The sequence below is a fragment of the Neofelis nebulosa genome, chromosome 10, assembly GCF_028018385.1.
Source record: "Neofelis nebulosa isolate mNeoNeb1 chromosome 10, mNeoNeb1.pri, whole genome shotgun sequence".
Classification (NCBI taxonomy): Eukaryota; Metazoa; Chordata; class Mammalia; order Carnivora; family Felidae; genus Neofelis; species Neofelis nebulosa.
The window spans coordinates 39,508,179-39,526,834 of record NC_080791.1 but is presented as its reverse complement, the minus strand read 5'-3'; the positions used below and the strand labels follow the sequence as shown (position 1 = coordinate 39,526,834).

At 42.1% G+C, this 18,656-nt stretch overlaps 1 protein-coding gene across 1 annotated transcript in view; it reads left to right on the top strand.

Annotated features, from left to right (window-relative positions):
• Positions 1 to 18,656, top strand: part of HEPHL1 (hephaestin like 1) — an 81,500-nt gene that overhangs the window by 36,108 nt on the left and 26,736 nt on the right. The window contains exons 10-13 of the mRNA XM_058687454.1: positions 4,413 to 4,563; positions 7,656 to 7,868; positions 12,797 to 13,010; positions 17,998 to 18,137. Of these exons, the coding sequence (XP_058543437.1) occupies positions 4,413 to 4,563; positions 7,656 to 7,868; positions 12,797 to 13,010; positions 17,998 to 18,137 (718 nt within the window). The remainder of the gene's footprint in view (positions 1 to 4,412; positions 4,564 to 7,655; positions 7,869 to 12,796; positions 13,011 to 17,997; positions 18,138 to 18,656) is intronic.

The window sequence follows — 18,656 nt, the reverse complement described above, 5'->3', positions numbered from 1 at the left end:
CCTCTATAGGTAAAAGCTTACGTCTCTCCTAGGTAGGTAGGTAGAGAAGGTGTTTTCATCTCTTTCCAGTAAATTCTCCCAGAGGTGAATGGTTGTCACAGAATCTAACCAGGTGCTATAGGGCCCTTTCTAACATTTATGACCTTCTGCAACAGCCACTTAAACTCCCTGTTTGTCTATCCAGCTGTTTATACCGCCCTTATATTTTTTTATTTTGAATAATTCAGTTTCAGATTTATGTAAAAGTTGCAAAGAAAAAAACCCCACAAAGACTTCCCATATATCCTTCGCCCAGATTGCCCAAATGTAAACATTTTATCTCATTTGCTTTCTTAGCCTTCTCTTTATTTTTCTGGGTTTTGTTCCCCTAAACTATTTGAGGTAGGTTATAGATATGACGTCTCTTCAATGTGTTTCCTAAAAGCAAGGTCACTTTCGGACATAAACACAATGTAATTATCCAAGTCAGGAAATTAACCTTGATACTGTACTATTATCAAAGCTGAGTACCCTTTAAAATTTTTCTGTCTTTATCCTTTATAATAAAAGGAAAACATGTTTTTCCTCGACCAGGCTCTGGTCTACATCATGCATCATCGCTTCAAGCCCCTCTTTCTCCTGTGATCGGTTTCATCACAGGGAAGCAAGTGTGACTTTTTTTTCTTTAAAAAAAATTTTTTTTTAATGTTTATTTTTGAGAGAGAGAGAGTGTGTGAGTTGGGGAGGTACAGAGAGGGAGACACAGAACTCAAAGCAGGCCCCAGGCTCCGAACTGTCAGCACAGAGCCTGACACGGGGCTCGAACTCACAGACTCACGGACCGTGCGATCATGACCGGAGCCAAAGTCGGTCGCCCAACCGACTGAGCCACCCAGGCGCCCCACAAGTGTGACTTTTCTAAAATGCAAACAAGATCACGTAATATCCATGTTAAACACCCTCCAGTGACTTCCTATCACGCTTGGCATAAAAATCTACATTTCTTAGCCTAGACCTATGTCCCCCGGCCTCCAACTCCTTTGATGTATCTCACACACTCCCTCATGCCTACTTATACTCCATCCACATAAGCCTTCCTGTTCCTTGAACAGGCCAAGCTTATCTTTGGCTTAGGGCCTCCTTACTAGGCTCCCTCTGCCTGACATGCCTTCTTCTGACCTTTGCGTGGCTGGCTCTTCCTGTCACCTCCTTAGAAGAGTCTTCCCTGATCACCAAGCTAAAGTCATATGCTATCACATGACCCGATTTTAATATCACTTACCACCAGAGGACATTTTCTTTGTTTACTTTTGATGTGTTATAGAACGTTTCTCCTCACAAGAATGTGAGTACCATGGAGCAGGAGACTTGTCTGTCTGATCTTCCTTTCCCAGAACAATGCCTGGTGCATTGTTGACACTCGACCAATATTATGGTTGATGAATGAAATACAGGGTAAGCATTCTCATCTTCAAAGTCATTATTAAGAAGTTTAGTTAACAGAAAGGGCCACATTACACACACACTCAAACACTCCATGTGTGGCCTGCAAATAGACACTAAAAATTCCAGGACAAGCTTATTTGCCAAACTCCCCACATCCACGTTTTAAACACTCAGAGTTGTGTGAAGGACCATGGTTCAGACATCCCAGCTTCCCTACTGCTGTGGGAACCTAAAACATAGTGATGTTAAGTGCTTTTCACAGAATAGCCTTGTGCTGCAGACGCTAGCCATCACTCAGGTACCTTCCATGCACGAGTGCAGGTTGGATTAATCCAAGTTCTCCAAAGAAACAGAACCATAAGGATGTGTATGTAGACAGAAGCAGACTTATTATAAGGAGTTTGCTCACATGATTATGGGGGCTGACAAGTTCCAGGACCTGCAGGGAGAGTCGGCAAGCAAGAGACCCAGGAGACACAAAAGTCCAGAGGGCTCAAAGCCTTTGGAAGAGCCTCTGTTTGAGTTTGAGTCTGAAGGCAGAAAAAAGTCAATGTTCCACTTCAAAGACAGGAAGGATTCTCTTTTACTTGTGGGAGGGTCAGATTTTTTTGTTGTATTGAGTCTTTCAACTGATTGGATGTGGCCCACCCACATTGGAGAGGGCGATGTGCTTTGCTCGTCTACCATTTAAATGTTAGCCTCATCCAAATACACCTTCATAGAAACACCCAGAATAATACTTGACCTAATATTTGGGCACCTATGGCCCAGTCAGGTTGACACATAAAATGAACCTTCACGTGGGTTATCACCATGTGGTATCACCTACTTTCTAACCTTTTCCTGGGTTAATTTCCCACCCTCATAGACCTAGTTACCTTCCAACTGACTCTCAGGTGATGAGGTTCTTCAGCTCAATGCCTTTCAGTCATTCCTTCTTGTCTTATGGACAGTTGCAATTGCAGCTAATAGTCACAATTAACAATGAACACTTAGTATCTGCCAGATGTTGTCTTGAGTGCTTTACCTATATTATCTATTTTAACCTTCACACACACACACACACACACACACACACACACCCAGGAAGTGGAGACTACTCTTATTCTCATTTTTCAAATGAAGGAATTAGAGCTGAGAGAGAATAAATCACTTGCCCCAGTTTTCACAATGGATGTGTAGAATAACATTAGCACCCATAGCCCATAATCTTTTAAAATATCTTTGACCTCTTATTTCTCTCCAATTCTTCATATTTTCCTTTAAATATTGCAAGCCTACATCATTTCTTTTCATATCCCATGATCTTAAACTACTGCCTGCTAAAACACCATGTGATAAAAGCAGTAGGTGCATATAAGATATGGTGTGAGAATAAAGCAAAGGGCACCCACATCTCTGATGATGCATTAGGAAAGCATCACAGAGGTGGGACAGCTAAACTGGCTCTTGAAGTTGGATTGGGGTGGCATACCTTTAAGTTGAAGGGATGCATGCACGAAGGACAGAGGCCTACGGAACACAGCAAGTTCAGATCGCTGCAAGGGACTTGGCCTCACTTTGGTCAAAGTGCCGAGAGGGAAGGGCTAAGAGCAGGTAAGCAAGAACGAGATCACTGTGAGTTTAGACTGTATTGTCCAGTTTCAGAAAGAGAGAGATGTGATCTGTGGCAGTTCTGGGGATTCCTCCAGAGCAGGCAGCGGGTTAAAGGGTGAGTTGGAGGGGAGTACATTAGACATAGGAAGATGGTTGAGGGACATAAAATACAGTCACCTCTCTGGTTCAGCTTTAAAGAAAAGCATATTTCGGCAATGCAGGATGTTGTGTGTTGTGTGACATGCTCGGACAGATAGATTAGGAATATACATAGTGGGAAGTAATCCATGGTGCCCTCCATTTCAACTTACATTAACGTAATTTAGCAAAGTCTGATGGGTTATGTGAATTCATTATTTCACTCAAAAACATGTAGAGTGTCTGCTTTTCCAGACATTATTTTATTTTATTTTATTTTATTTCATTTTATTTTATTAAGTTTATTTATTTTGAGAGACAGATGATGCAGGGGAGGGGCAGAGAGAAAGGGAAACAGAGAATCCCAAGCAGGCTGCATGCTGTCAGCACAGAGCCCAACACAGGGCTTGAACTCATGAACCACGAGATCATGCCCCAAGCCAAGACCAAGAGTGGAATGCTTAACCATCTGAGCCATCCAGGCTTCTCTCTAGGCATTTTTTTAAAAGCCGGGGACACAGAGAGGAACCCAAAACTTCCCTACTCTCACAAAGCTACAATGCAATGGGACAACACTAAAAAAATGTAAGTTCACAAATGAAATATAATTTCAGGTGGAGTTAAGTACTATAAAGAAGAGTGAGTTGGGGGTAAGTGAAGTGAGTTTGCAGGCAGGGTGGGTGCTAGGTGACTGTTTTAGACAGGGTGGTCAGGAAAGGGTACTCGAGGAGGTGACATTCGTGCAGAGAACTGAATGGAGTAAGGGAGTGAGCCAGGAAAGACCTGGGAGAACCTTCTAGGCAATGGAAACAGCACATGAAAAGTCCCTGAGGCAGGAGTGAAGTTGGTGTGTTCACAGAAGAGCAAAAGGCCAGGGTGGCTGGAGTAAATGAGGGGCGAGTACAAGGAGATGAAATCAGAGAGAGAGACAGCCCAGGGCATGCAGGCCCTGGGAAGGAGAATAAGATAGTGATGACCAGACTGAAAATAGGAGTCCCACAGTGTAGGGAAGCTTCTGAGCAAGGACCCATTTCCTCTGAGCAGATCTCATGGGGAGGGATAAGGATATAAACAGAAAGATGAAACGTTAGGGTGTAAAATGAATTGATCAGAATCATGCTCAGAATCCTGATTTACAAAATGACCCAACTCACGTTGGTCCTGATTTATTTGTGTTCATGTTGAAAGTGAAATAGAGATTAGAATTCCTCCAAGCTGTACTTTTTATACAGTTATGTTCTTCTTCTCTTTAGAGAGGAATCGACAAGGAATTTTATCTACTATTTACAGTCTTTGATGAGAATCTGAGCAGGTATCTTGATGAAAACATTCAGAGGTTTACATGGCGTCCCTTCAGTGTTGACAAAGAAGACAAAGATTTTGTGAAGTCCAACCGAATGCATGGTATGAAAAGTGTCTTTCTCTTCTCTAAGGATTTGAAGTGAAAATATTTGGAATGTTTTAACTATCTTGATTTTGGTTTCTTGGACATTGTTCTTGGTCAAGAGTAAATTGTTTCATGACTTCATCTCACAAGCTCTGGTGAAACCTCCTACCTCCCGGGGACGTTGTGCAACTTAATTAATACTTCTGAAATACTTCATCAGCTTTAGATGAAGCAACACAAAACATGAACCAACAAAGACTGCAGTACTTTATAAATGTAGAAAATGACTGACAAAATGCCCTCCCTTGGGTTCATAATAACATCATTGAGGCTAATAATCCAAGTGATAATTGGAGATAATCATTAAACAACAAAGTGTCTCTTATCAAGTTGCATGAAGAACTGTCTAAACTGATAATGTGTAAAATACTAGCGAATTCCCATCCCAGATCTTATTTAAAAGGAATTACTTAATTCTCCTCCTCTTTCTTATATCAGTTGTAACAGTGGCAAACCACCTCATAATTGGCGTGACTAACACAGGAGTCTCGTTAGTCTTAGGCACACTACCCTAGATGGCAGAATAGTGAGCGAGAGCCCAATCCCAAATAACTATGAGAGCATGCAGTCAAAAAGGAGCTGAAAGCAAGCATTGTAAGATAACATGTGCTAAATTGCTTGTTTTAGGACCAAGGACAACATCTATTTATTGTTTTCAAAACATTATAGGAGAATAACAAAATAGACCCTAATCTCCTTTCCCCACAAGGAGGTCAAGAAAGTCCAAGGTTCCAAGTGACCCACAGCAACCAGCTCACAGACTCCGATGGTCCTGGATACTCCATGCCAACAGTCTCCTCTTGGACCAATGGAAAGCATAGAGTAATGCATTTTCAATACCATTTTCTACAAAATGTTTGTTATAACTGAATCATGAAATTTGTTTCCCACCCTCCTAGCAGCCAAAAAAATAAAAATAAAAAAGAAGAAGAAGAAAGTAGAATGAGGAAACATAGCAATTCCTTAGTGGAGAAGCTAAGTCGCAAAAGAAACTTATCCTAAGAGAGGCCCTTAGGATAAAGGATAAAGAGAAAAGATAAAACAACCCAACAGACCACATCACATCCAGCTCCATCCTGATTTGGCAATGTAATATACACTTTCATATTTTCGACATGGAGAGTATGTCATCTTTAAAACAAAATGCAAGGAAAACAATGTATTTTAATTTAAATTTTACATTAATTATGAATTAAATTCTATCTCCAGTCTTGCTTGCATGGAGTATGAGAGAAAATGACGGCAACAATACCAAAGAAAAAGTGCCTCTCGTGTTACCCAGTGCCTTGCATTACACCTATTATGTGGTCTATATGAAAAGATGTGGACCTCCTTTCCTAGAGGGCATCCTCAACGGCTTGTGAGCTATCCTTGGGGGTCTTTTCTGATGAAAAAGAGGCATACTTACAGTAGTTCTTGGGTTAGTCAACAAATATCATCTGGGTTAGGGGACAAGTCTACACGAGAAGGCAGAACAGTGTAACTTCTTTACCAGACCTTACCATGGGCTTTGACTACCTTTATCTGACACTATAACCAGCAATGACATCATTCTTTCAATAAATTTTTAGAGTACTGTTAAACAAGCAAACAAACAAAGGTGTTTGTTGAATGCATGAATGAATGTTCCAGAAAGAGAGAATTTAAACTAGAGTTCCAAGGCAAGAGAAGATTCTCTATGGGCCAGTCAAGGACTAAATCATTAGTACCCCAATTTACAATATCACTTTAACATTCAATGGGCAGGATTTACATAATTTATTTGCAAAGGTATTATCAAAGATTTTTTTTCAGAAAATGCAATGTTCTCAAAGCATCCTTCTTAGATTTTCTGCTAATAATCTCAGATATCTGAGTAAAATTACCAAGCACCATTGGTTCTGCAGACACAGAAATAAAAAGCAATTTTATCTGGCAATGGGATTATAACAGAAGGTCACTTATGTGTGTGATAGCTGTTCTTTCCTACTATGGGCATTAGTAAGAAGTGGGAGAGGATAGAATCTTTATCTCTCTACGGGGCATCACGCATAAGACATGTGTAGTCACCCCTCAAACAATGCTATTCAGTTAATGCATTCATCCCACACAGAGTGGGGTTCATCCCACACAGATGTGGTTTCTAAATTCTTTTCAAGACATTGCTCCAGGGAGCCACTATCAATGGATTGAGGTTGATATAAAAGAGAAAAACACTTTTCATTTCTGGAGATTCAGAAGGTCTTCATATCTAAGTAACCATTATTCAAAGTTCCTTCAGTTATTTTGCTGAGGCAGGGAAATAAAACTTACCAAAAGGCAAAATTATTTAATCAAAGGCTAGCCTCTTATAGACTTAGCGTCCTTCTCCCTCCCCCCCTCAAAACAATCCCTCTTCACTGACCAGTCGTGCAAATACAATGTCAATCAATTGCAAATCTTTCAAATGATGCCAGTTCCATGAAATCAGTAATGAGATGTCTGATAACTTCTGGAATCAAATGTAAATCCATTGGTAAATGAAGATCTGATGAAATTAAGTGAATTAATGACCGAAGAAGAGACACTTAAGGGAGATAACAGAATAAGAACCTCAAAAGAAAGTGATCTTCAAATCACGAGCTTTGGGGAAAATGGCGAAGTCCATAAATATTTTCACAAGGACGATGCTCTTTATAATCTGCAAAACCAAAATGTGAAATGAAGGATATTGTATTACGCTGTCAAACAATTTTGTCAGAAAAACTTATGCCAGAAAACAACCTGATTTATTCCTTATTGATTCTTAGGGTTTGTGCCCTTGTGTGTACATTGTTATACATAATATTTTCACAATTTTAGTATATTTTCATTATTCATTGTTCCTCTTAGTCTCCATTTTGGATTGGGTCACTGTGTGACTTTTCTCTAGTGTGTTTAGTCTCTGGTAGTAAGGATCTTCTGTAAATAGTTTGAACTTGAGCAATTGAACAGACTGCCCCCACACACTGATAATCTTGTACTAAAATGGTGTGTTTTCTGTATCTATAAAATCGTACTGGGCTCTGACTATCTTTTTCCTTTCATTTAGCTATTAATGGCTATATGTATGGCAACCAGCCAGGCCTAAGCATGTGCAAAAAGGATAGAGTTTCCTGGCATATGATTGGAATGGGCACTGACACTGATATGCACGGAGTTTATTTTCAAGGGAACACCATCCACCTACGAGGAACTCATCGTGACACCCTGGCCCTGTTTCCCCATACCTCCACAACGGTGTTCATGCAGCCAGACCATGCAGGTAAACTTGGCAGGGCCACCGCAGGTGACCAAATTACTGTCTTCAGGCATATACCCTTAGCGTCCTCCCCTGGAATAAAATGGTTGAATTTGGGCACTTCAGAGGATGTAGCAAGACATACAGTCTTGGTTACAATCAGATAATCCTAACTATTTTATTCCAAACGCACAGTACAAAGGACAGAGGAGAAGCATCTAAAACGACATAAAGCATCTAAAATGACACAAAGAAGAAGTCCCCTAAATGGCCTTGCCACACAAATCTTAGGAGAATGCTCTTGATTCATTCCTAGGAATGATTCAGCCCCAAGAAAGAGGGTATTTCTTGTTCTCCTGAAGCACAGACCTTTTAGTTGTTGCTCTGAAGCATCTACCAGGTATAGACAGCCCAGTGGATGCTTCCAGGTGATAGGCATGACTTTCTTTAGAGACTGATAAGTTACTTGGAGACTTCTGCATTTTCATTCTGTTGGGCACCATTAGTTTCCCTGGAGGGTAAGCTGCACTGGGTCAGAAGTCCACCGAGGGCCCATTGAAGGGCCAGTACTCATCCCTTCTCTTAGACATTTCCAAGCTAATTGGATAATTGGGGCATTTTTATAAAAGATTCAGAGCAACACATGGCTCGTTTGAAAAATAAGATAGCTTGGGGCGCCTGGGTGGCGCAGTCGGTTAAGCGTCCGACTTCAGCCGGGTCACGATCTCACGGTCCGTGAGTTCGAGCCCCGCGTCAGGCTCTGGGCTGATGGCTCGGAGCCTGGAGCCTGTTTCTGATTCTGTGTCTCTCTCTCTCTCTGCCCCTCCCCCGTTCATGCTCTGTCTCTCTCTGTCCCAAAAATAAATAAAAAATGTTGAAAAAATAAAAAAAATAAAAAAATAAAAATAAGATAGCCAGTGCCATGGGCATTCAAAATGTTTCTCCAACCCAACTTTTTCATTAGTCTTAAAACGAAACCAATATACTACCCAAGATGAGTACTTGTTGGCTCTGTCTTCTTTATGAATTAGTGTCTACTTTGCTTCACACTAGAAGTACGGTTTAGATGCCTCTCAGTGTCATTGGTTAAACACTTAGGGCTTGTGCTTCAAAACTTTTGCCCAAGAACTGCCTGAAATTAGGAGTTCCATAACCCGTGCATTATAGACTTTGAGTATTTAACCTTTCTACATTAGTATAATTGATCATAACTATGAATTCGTCTACATTAGTATAATTGATCATAACTATGAATTCATAACTATGAATCACCCAAACCAAGGAATGCCTTGAGCACAATGATTTTTGTTTTTGTTTTTTAAATATGCTCTTCGACACTGAAGATGGGAGAGGAGGGAAACAGCCAGATTTAATCCACAGAAATAGAAACTGGCATTCAAAGCTGCAGTTGGCTGCAATAATTTTAGAGACTTGGTTAATTATTCTAATGCTTTGGTATTACACGTGTGCCCTAGGAGCTTCCAAATTGCTTATGACAATGTTTTCCAGTTTATGTTTCGTGGTGAGTATAAATCTGTGACTGCTTAACAACTTGGTCATTTGGCCAAAATATGAGTAGACCCTAGGCTTCGACTCAAATTTTTTTGTCTTTGTTCTTTTTTCTAAAAACCACTCTACTGAGATATGACTGATACATAAAAAGTTGTTGATATTTAATATATACAAATCAATGAGTTCGTTAGGCGTTTTGTCATGTGTCTGTTGGCCATCTATATGTCTTCTTTGGAGAAATGTCTATTCATGGACATTTTTTAATTGGATCATTTGTTTTTTGAGTATTGAGTTGTATCAGTTCATTATATTTTCTGGATACTAACCCTTTATTGGATATGCCATTTGCAAATATTTCTCTCATTCAATAGGTTGCCTTTTAGTTTTGTTGATTGCGTCTTTCACTGTGCAGAAACTTTTTATTGTAATGTAGTCCCAATAGTTTATTTTTGCTTTTACTTCCCTTCCCTCAGGAGACATATCTAGAAAAATGTTGCTATGGCCGATGTCAGAAAGATTACTGCCTGTGCTCTCTCTCCAAGAATTCTAATGGGTTCAGGTTTCACATTTAAGCCTTTAATCCATTTTGAATTTATTTTTGTGTATGGTGGAAGACAGTGGCCCAGTTTCATTCTTTTGCATGTAGCTATACCAGTTTTCCCAACACCATTTGTTGAAGAGACTTTTTCCCATTGTATATTAATTCCTCCCTTGTTGAGGATTAATTGACGTGATTAATTGTTGAGGATAATTGATATAATTGATACAATTAATATAATTGTGGGTTCATTTCTGGGGTTTTCATTCAATTCCATGATCTATGTGTCTCTTTTTATGCCAGTACCATACTGTTTTAATTACTACTGGTTTGTAATACAACTTGAAATCTGCAATTGAGATCCCTCCAGTTTTTTCTTTTTCATGATTGCTTTGGCTTTTTGAGGTCTTTTGCGGTTTCATACAAATTTTAGGATCGTTCGTTCTTGTTTTGTGAAAAATGCTATTGGTATTTTGATGGAGATTACATTAAATGTGTAGATTGCTTTGGGTAGTATAGACATTTTAACAATATTTGTTCTTCCAACCCATGAGCATGGAATGTCTTTTCATCTCTTTGCATCATCTTGAATTTCTTTCATCACTGTTTTATAGTTTTCAAGTACATGTCTTTCACCTTGTTAGTTAAGTTTAGTTCTAGATAGTTACTGTTTTGGGTGCAATCGTAAATGGGATTGTTTTCTTCATTTTCCTTTCTGCTGCTTCAATATCAGTGTATAGAAATGCAACACATTTCTTCACATTGATTTTGTATCCTGCGACTTTACTGAATTCATTTATCAGTTCTAGTAGTTTTTGGGGGGGAGTCTTTACAGTTTGCAAATTAAAACCACCGTGAGATGTCACTTCACACCTGTCAGAATGGCTAAAATCAAAAACATAACAAACAATAAGTGTTGGCGAATGTATGGAGAAAAAGGAACTCTTGTGCACTGATGGTGGGATGCAAACTGGTGTAGACACTGTGGAAGACAGTCTGGAGGTTCCTCAAAAAATTAAAGCTAGAACTACTCTATGATCCAGGAATTGCACTACTGGGTGTTTCCCGCCCCCCCCCCCCCACCACAAAACACACAATTCAACGGGATACATGCACCCTGATGTTTATTGCAGCGTTATTTACAACAGCCAAACTATGGAAGCAGCCCAGGTGTTTCTGAAAAGATGAATATATAAAGAAGATGTGGTATATATGTACAATGGAATATTATTCAGTCATAAAAAGAATGAAATCTTATCATCTGTAACAACAAGGATGGAACTAGACAGTATAAGGCTAAGAGAAACAACTCAGAGAAAGACAAATACCATCTGATTTCACTCATATGTAGAACTTAAAAAACAGAACAAATAAAGGGGTTCTGGGTGGCTCGGTTAAACGTCTGACTTCGGCTCAGGTCATGATCTCACGGATTGTGAGTTCGAGCCCCGTGTCAGGCTCTGTGCTGACAGCTCAGAGCCTGGAACCTGCTTTGGATTCTGTGTCTCCCTCTCTCTCTGCCCCTCCCCCGCTTGTGCTCTGTCTCTCACTATCTCTCAAAACTGAATAAATGTAAAAAATAATAATAATAATAAAAAAAGAAAACAAATGAGCAAAGGAAATAAAGAAAAGGAAGAGAGAGAGAGAGAGAGAGAGGGACAAACCAAGAAACAGATTCTTAACTACAGAGAGCAAACTGATGGTTACGAGAGGGGATGAAAAATAAGTAAAATGATAAAAAAATAAAAGAAACATATATTTATGCATAAAAAAAACAGATTAATGGGGCGGGAGGTAAGTATATATACATCTGTGAAACCATCGCCACAACCAAGGCCTTCAATTCCTCTTTGTTCTTAGAGAAGATAATTCCTCGGCTAGTGAAGAACATAATGAACGCATGAATAGCAGGCTGCCTGCCAAACAACACGTGCAGAGGGAGCTCTTCCCATGTCTACCTTCAGAGCGTCTTCTGTGTGATTTCCCAAAGACCCTTCCTCATGAGGTCCTCGTCAGTGCTGGGGGGCTTGAGTACCCACTGAACCAATGGGTTTTGCTCATCCTCAAGGGGTAATTAATGAAACTAATCACTGATCACTCACCTCTAAGAACAGTGTCTACCAAAGGAAGGGAAGGTTTATTGATGCAGCAATTCCACTGACAGTTAATATCTTCCAATATTTTTGTTTCATATGATTTTATGGTGAATTCAATTAAGATGTATCTACCTGATGCCAATCTAGAAAATTCAGTTTATAAAGTTACATAATTCTCAGACATGCTTGTTGGCATTATGTAGGGCAATCTGGCCGATTTTTTTTTCTTTTCGTCTGGCATGATGGAGACCTGCCATTGGTCATGAGAACTTCCTTTGCTCAAAGGCCTAACGAAGTAATAATACACCTGGCTTTAATAATAGTACCTTACCTGTATATTGCACTGTATATAGTTTATGAAATATTTTAGGGCATAATACATGATTTCAGAAATGTGCCCCTATTTGAACTTTGTTTAGAATATTAATGATACAGGTTATTAGTTCATTTTAAACTGGACCAGGCTAAGATAATCGTACCCATCAGTGATTTTCCAGGGGCAACTATCTTCTAACAGGTGTATACAATAGGGAAGACCCAGAGAAATCATTTCTCGGTAGCAACTTTGCAAGTTTTAATTTTCCATTACCAATGAATTTCAGATGGTATCTTTCCCCTGGTAAGTAAATATATTCAACGTACTTTATTCCCCCTTGGAGTCTGGCTTTAAAATACCATATAAAATTGATATTTTAAGAATTCACCTTACCATTTATTTATTTGGGAATAAAATGCTGTAGCTTGTGAGCGAACCGAAATCGAAAGCATGGAGCGCCGCACACAACGCCAAGCGATTTCTGTTTCAGGTATTTTCAGGGTGTTTTGCTCCACCTTGCACCACTTCATGAGAGGCATGAATCAGATATATGAGGTCAACAGCTGTGGCAACAAGGACCCTTCTGAGCAGCCGTACGGGATGATAAGAACCTTTTACATCGCTGCTGAAGAGGTAGAATGGGATTATGCCCCTAACAAAAACTGGGAGTTCGAAAAGCAGCACTTGGACGCAGGAGGGGAAAGGTACCACGGGCGAAGCCGTCAAGTCTCTTGGGTGGGATTGCACACACTCTGTAGACGTTTAGCAAATGTGAAAACCTAAACACGCCCTGCTTCTGTCTGCACTATTTTGGCAGACAGCGGCTTTTACTAGGGGCGCAAAAGAGGAGGGAAGCTGCCAGGGCCTCATCCCGGGAGGGGAGCCTGAAGGAAGTCATTTGCACCCCCATCCCCACCCCCGCAGGCTCCGCGCATCCCCACCCACGGTGCGGTGCCGATTGCAAGCGTGGCTGTCCCAAGAATGCATGTGCCTTTGAGAGAGCGCCTAGCGTGAAAGAAGGCCTTAGGGAAAGAGGCAGATCCCAGTGACGTGGGACTGTGAAGACGAAATGGTAGGGAGGGAGGGAGGCAGAGGCGGGTGCAGAGTGGGGTGAGCAGATGGGCTGCTCTAGATTGAGGAGCGTTGGGAAAGAGCGTCCATCTGGATGGGGAGTGGGTCGGAGGCATTGCCTTGGCAGAGATCCTGGAATTGGGGGAGGGAGGAGCTGGTCTCTCTACTAGGCCCTGTACCCAGAAGGTCCCCAAGGCTGACCCTCCCGTGAGAGCACTGTCTGCGGAAGCTGAACACCAAAGAGTCGGCAAGGCTGTGAGCCCTGGCCCCCCACCCACCCTAAGTATCCTTCACTTCCCACTGGGATGTACTGGGGTAGAATCATGCAAGGTATAGAGGCATCTGCTGGGCACTGACCTGCAGACTCCACCCCAAAGTTCATACCCTCCACTAAACAACTTGCTGCTTAGGTTATTTATTCCCTGTCCCCATATACAGACCAGGAAACTCAGGGCACAGAGGTAAGACTAACCCCTAGTCATTGACACTGGAATTGAACAAAGACCAATCTGTGTTCTCACCACCAAGCATGTTAATTTCCATGTCTTTGTTCCTCTTTGTTGTTTATTATCAGACCCCCTCCCCCATACTAATTCTCTTTAGTCGTGTCCCACACAGACTCGTCTATGCCCAAATGTTCCTAATCTTAACATGTCTTTTTTCTCGTCTTACTTGTTGGCCTGTTTTGAGGGTTTAGACACCAGGAAAAGAGAGTGTAACAGCATCACCTCATGGATAAATGAAGAAACAAAATGCCTCTTCCACTTAAAAAAGATTTGCCTCAGGGACAGGGCGGTTTAAAATGTATTCCATGACTCACCAACCCACTTATTAAACCAGACACTCCTCTCCTGCAAAGCCAGTGCCGCCAATACAAGCTAAAGACTAATACTGGTGCATTGGAAAATGAAATGAACCGTAATTCAGCCTTTTCTAAAGTGATTATTTTTACTAAAAGGCTGCTATAACTGAAGAAATAGTTGTATGATAACTCTGTTGTATGTATATTGTGTGTATATTCTTAGCCCTTATACTCTTCGTCTTCCATGACTTTCTTGAGACTCAGTGTAATTTGTGTCTTCAGACCCCATCTCTCTGGGCTGGCAGGAAGCTCTAGTCTCAGTCTTCCGGGATTGTCTCCAGGTGACGTAGAGAGATAAAGCGTGCCGGGTGTGTCTGTACCCTGCCCTGCCACTCTGGATATTGCCCATAAATCACTAAAAACAAAGCCGATTGAGAGCATGTTCACATATTCAAAGTACAACAGATCTGTAGATAAAAATTCAGTAGACATTGAAATGACCGGTTCCTGTCGTGGCACGTCTGTGGCACCCCTGCGGATCGAAGGCCAGGGACAAATGGCCTTTCTGCCCCCCAGTGGCTATGCCTCTGCTCGTTGAGCCAAAGCCATGGCATGGAGACACCCAGCTTTCAAACCACCTCTCAGTATGGGTTATCCCCGAGACGTTTATTGTCCGGGTTAGACCAGACCCTCTGCCTCAGATGTCTTTCCCAGAGCTTCCTAAGAAAGCACCGAGAAGCCCTCGGGATCCCAGAAGAGCAACCAGTGGGACCATCAGCACAATGCCAGGGTTTGTGCAGTGGGAGAGAATTCGAAAACAGAGATTAAGTTGTTATAGAGAAAAAACCTTGTATTCCCAGTACTCGTGAGCTTGTGGACTGATACGCATTTAATTTAACCACCCTGGGACCTGAGATAGTGACTGCCATTTCTTGAGCACCCACCATGTGCCAGGCATTTGCTAGGGTTTTTACAAACCCTATCTGATAAAGACCCTTAGGGTATACTTGACCCATTTGCTCAGCTTTGGCCCAGCATGTCACATGACGTCCCAGCAAGATGGTGATAGAGCATGCGCTTCCCTGGTGCTCAGTATGTGTCTGGCATAGCGCTTTACAGATCCTAACCCATGTAATCCTCACAGCAATCTGGGAGACAGATGCCTTATTATCATCCCACTCCGCGGAAGAGGAAAGCCGAGAAACAGTAAAGCTACGGCTCCAGAGGCATTTCTGTCACTACCACGTGTGTTATTAGGACTTCTGGAAAATAAAAGTAGGAGAAAAATTCTCTTGCCTAGGAAAGCATATGGTCTAGGTCAAAGATATAGGTGCCTTTGTTAAGTACCTGCTGTCTGCTAGGCATTGTACAAAGTACGCGTGAAACAGTGCTGATAAGGGCAGGCCAGGTCCTTCCCCATACAGACTTCATGGTTCGTGGGGCAGACGTTAGAACAAGCATCCTGAGTGAGGCAATCACTGTGAGAGGAGAGGTGCAGGGCACAGGGGGAGCTCACGGCAGGCGCACATGGCCCCACCTGGGGGAGAGAGGGAGAGAGGTGGTCAAGGAGGGAGTAGTCTTTGTCCTGGGACTTGAGGAATAGGCCAGTCAAAGAGGTGGCAAGAGTGTTCTTGGCACAAGGAATAACACATGGAAGGCCCGGAGGTGGGGAGGGCATGTGGAGCTCAAGAGAGAATGTTTAGGATGACCAGAGCGTAGAGTGCGTGGGTGCCAGTGACGAGAAACGAGGCCTGAGAGGTTGGCAGAGGCAGACAGCAAAGGGATGTGAGAGCTAATTTGAGGAATTTGGCAGTGGGAAGCCATCATCAGGTTTTCCACAAGGACTCACTTGGTGGAATTTTTAGGTTAGGGTCACTCTGCGTGTAGAGTAGAGGATGGAGGGAAGGGGGAAGCATGGGTGGCAGGGAGAGTGATTAAGAACAACTCCAGTTAATACGGGTAAGTGACCTAGCGGGCTTAGGTTGGAGTGCAGGTAGTTTAATAGAGGGAAATGGAAGGCTGGGAGACATACTCTATTTTGTAGATAAAACTGATAGATTTTTTTTCTGTCTTTTTGTGATGATGTATCTTGGTGATGGATTAAATATATGGTTGATCCTCATTGTTTGCAGATTCCATATTTGTAAATTTGCCTAGTTACTGAAATTTATTTGTAACACCCAAACCAATTTTTGTGGTGCTGTTGTGGTCCTTCACAGGTATGCATAAAGCAGCAAAGAGTTTGTGTCTCCCAATGCGCACATTTCCAGCTGAGGTCAAACAAACAAAACATCCCTCTGTCTTCACTGTCTTGTTTCAGCTTTCACACTGTAAACAAGCATCCTCTTTGTGGTCTATTTAGTGCCTGTGTGTGTGTGTGTGTGTGTGTGTGTGTGCGCGCGCTTTTCGTTGGTGACTTAGCTGTTTAAAATGGCCCCCAGGGTAAGTGCAAGAAGGCTGCGATGTGTCTTACAGAGGAAATACATGTGTTAGATAAGCTGCCTTCAGGTGTGACTTATAGTGCTAGTGGCCATGAGTTCAAAGTTAATGAATCAGCAGTATATATTAAATAAGATGTCTTGAAACAGAAGCACACATAGAACAAGGGTATTTATCAATCTGTTGATGAAAGTATTTGGACCAGAGGTCTGAAGAAGTTTTTTTGCCGGCGAGGTGGATTTTCCTCTACCGTTCAAATTCTTCTGGCTGGCCTAAAAATTAAATTGACATGAGACAGATGAACAGGAGAAAATCAAATTTACTTACATAGGGAGAATCCACATAGACATGAGAGATTCCAAAGACAGTGAGGCCAAAGGAGATATATATGTCATTCTGAAGGAAGGAGAAGGAAGTAGGGGTCTGGGACTTCAAAGAGAAGGAAAGCAATTCATAAGAAGATGAAAAAGAGTACATGTTAGGTAAACAAATGTTGATTGGGCCACTCAGAAACAATGGGACAGAGAGAAGAATTTTAACAGGCTTTGCTAAATTCCTCTCTGTCTCCCACCCCTAGTTCATATTATAAGATAGTTACCTTCTGTAATAGCCCCTTCCTGGAGGGGGTCCTCTACCTAAATTCTTCTGGGCAGTTAGAGGGAAAGTCAGAGCTTTTTCCTGAATCTTTTGGGTCTTGATTGCTTTCAACTCAACATAATCCACATGCCAAAGTGGCACGTCTTGGGGCAATTCGTTCTGAACACCTGCAAAACGTAACCTTATGTTTCCCCTAGGGACAATGGCTTAGTGTTCATTATTTCAGTATTCAAAGTGGCTTTCTAGAACATGACTCCTGTGACTACCAAGCATCAACTATGCCTATACTTGTATATGAGTATGTGCATAATATACAACCCAGAGTCTTTCTTGAGATCTTTAAGGTGGAAAAGTAGAACAAGGTATGGAATGATATAAATGGAATCTGAAGGAATTCAGGGTAGTGGAGTGTGAGCATGTGCATGTGTGCATGCACATGCATGCGTGTGAGCTTAGTTAGCCCCAGGAAGAGGAGTACCACCTCAAGGGGCCCTTAGGAGTCTCCAACTAAGGCTGGCCGCAGTCAGCACCCAGCAAAGCTTTGGAACAATGGTTCCCAAGAAGTAAGACCTGGGCCAGTCAGAACCCCCTGCGGTGCTTTCAAATACAGATTCCTGGCTCCACTCCCAGAGAGCCTGGTGCAAAAGTTGAGCTCCACTGGGAGATTCTGATGGCAGCCAGGTATGGGAAACTGTGCTCCCGGGTACCCCTGAATCACTCAGGAGCACCCAAGGTTTTTCTACCTTCTGACAACTTTAATTTCTGCTGCTTCTGATTTATAGACATGGAGATATATTTATGAACCACACTGAAAACTGGATTGGCTCTCAGTACAAGAAAGTGGTTTACAGAGAATACACCGATGGGGAATTTGTGGAGATCAAGGCCCGGCCGCCACGAGAGAAGCACTTGGAACTGCTGGGTATGACACAGATCGCAGCCATGCGCTGCCAGCCCCAAGGCACGTGAACATGTACACATACACTGTCACACTTAGACCTGAGAAGGGACAGCAGGGACAGAGTGGCCCGAGTGCATTCACCCAAGTGTGACATCTTCCTGCCCTCCCATTGTCAGGGAGCGTGCTCTGTACTCAGCTCATTCAAAGGAGAGTCAACCGGATAACACGCAAACACGAGTCCATATCGTCAACAGTCTAACCAGCATCTGTTGCCCTGAAATTCCTTTCCCATCCCTCTGCTGAGCCAGGACGTTTTAATTGGAATAATGTGATGCCTCAGATGAGCAAGCAGAGTATTTGCATAGCTTCTTCAAGGGCCTGGATCATCTATGCACAGGGCCATACGAACACACCATAAAAACAACTCCAGCAAAGGGCGCCTGGGTGGCTCAGTCATTTGAATGTCTGACTCTTGATCTCAGCTCAGGTCATGATCTCATGGTTTGTGGGATCAAACCCTGCGTCAGGCTCTGTGCTGAC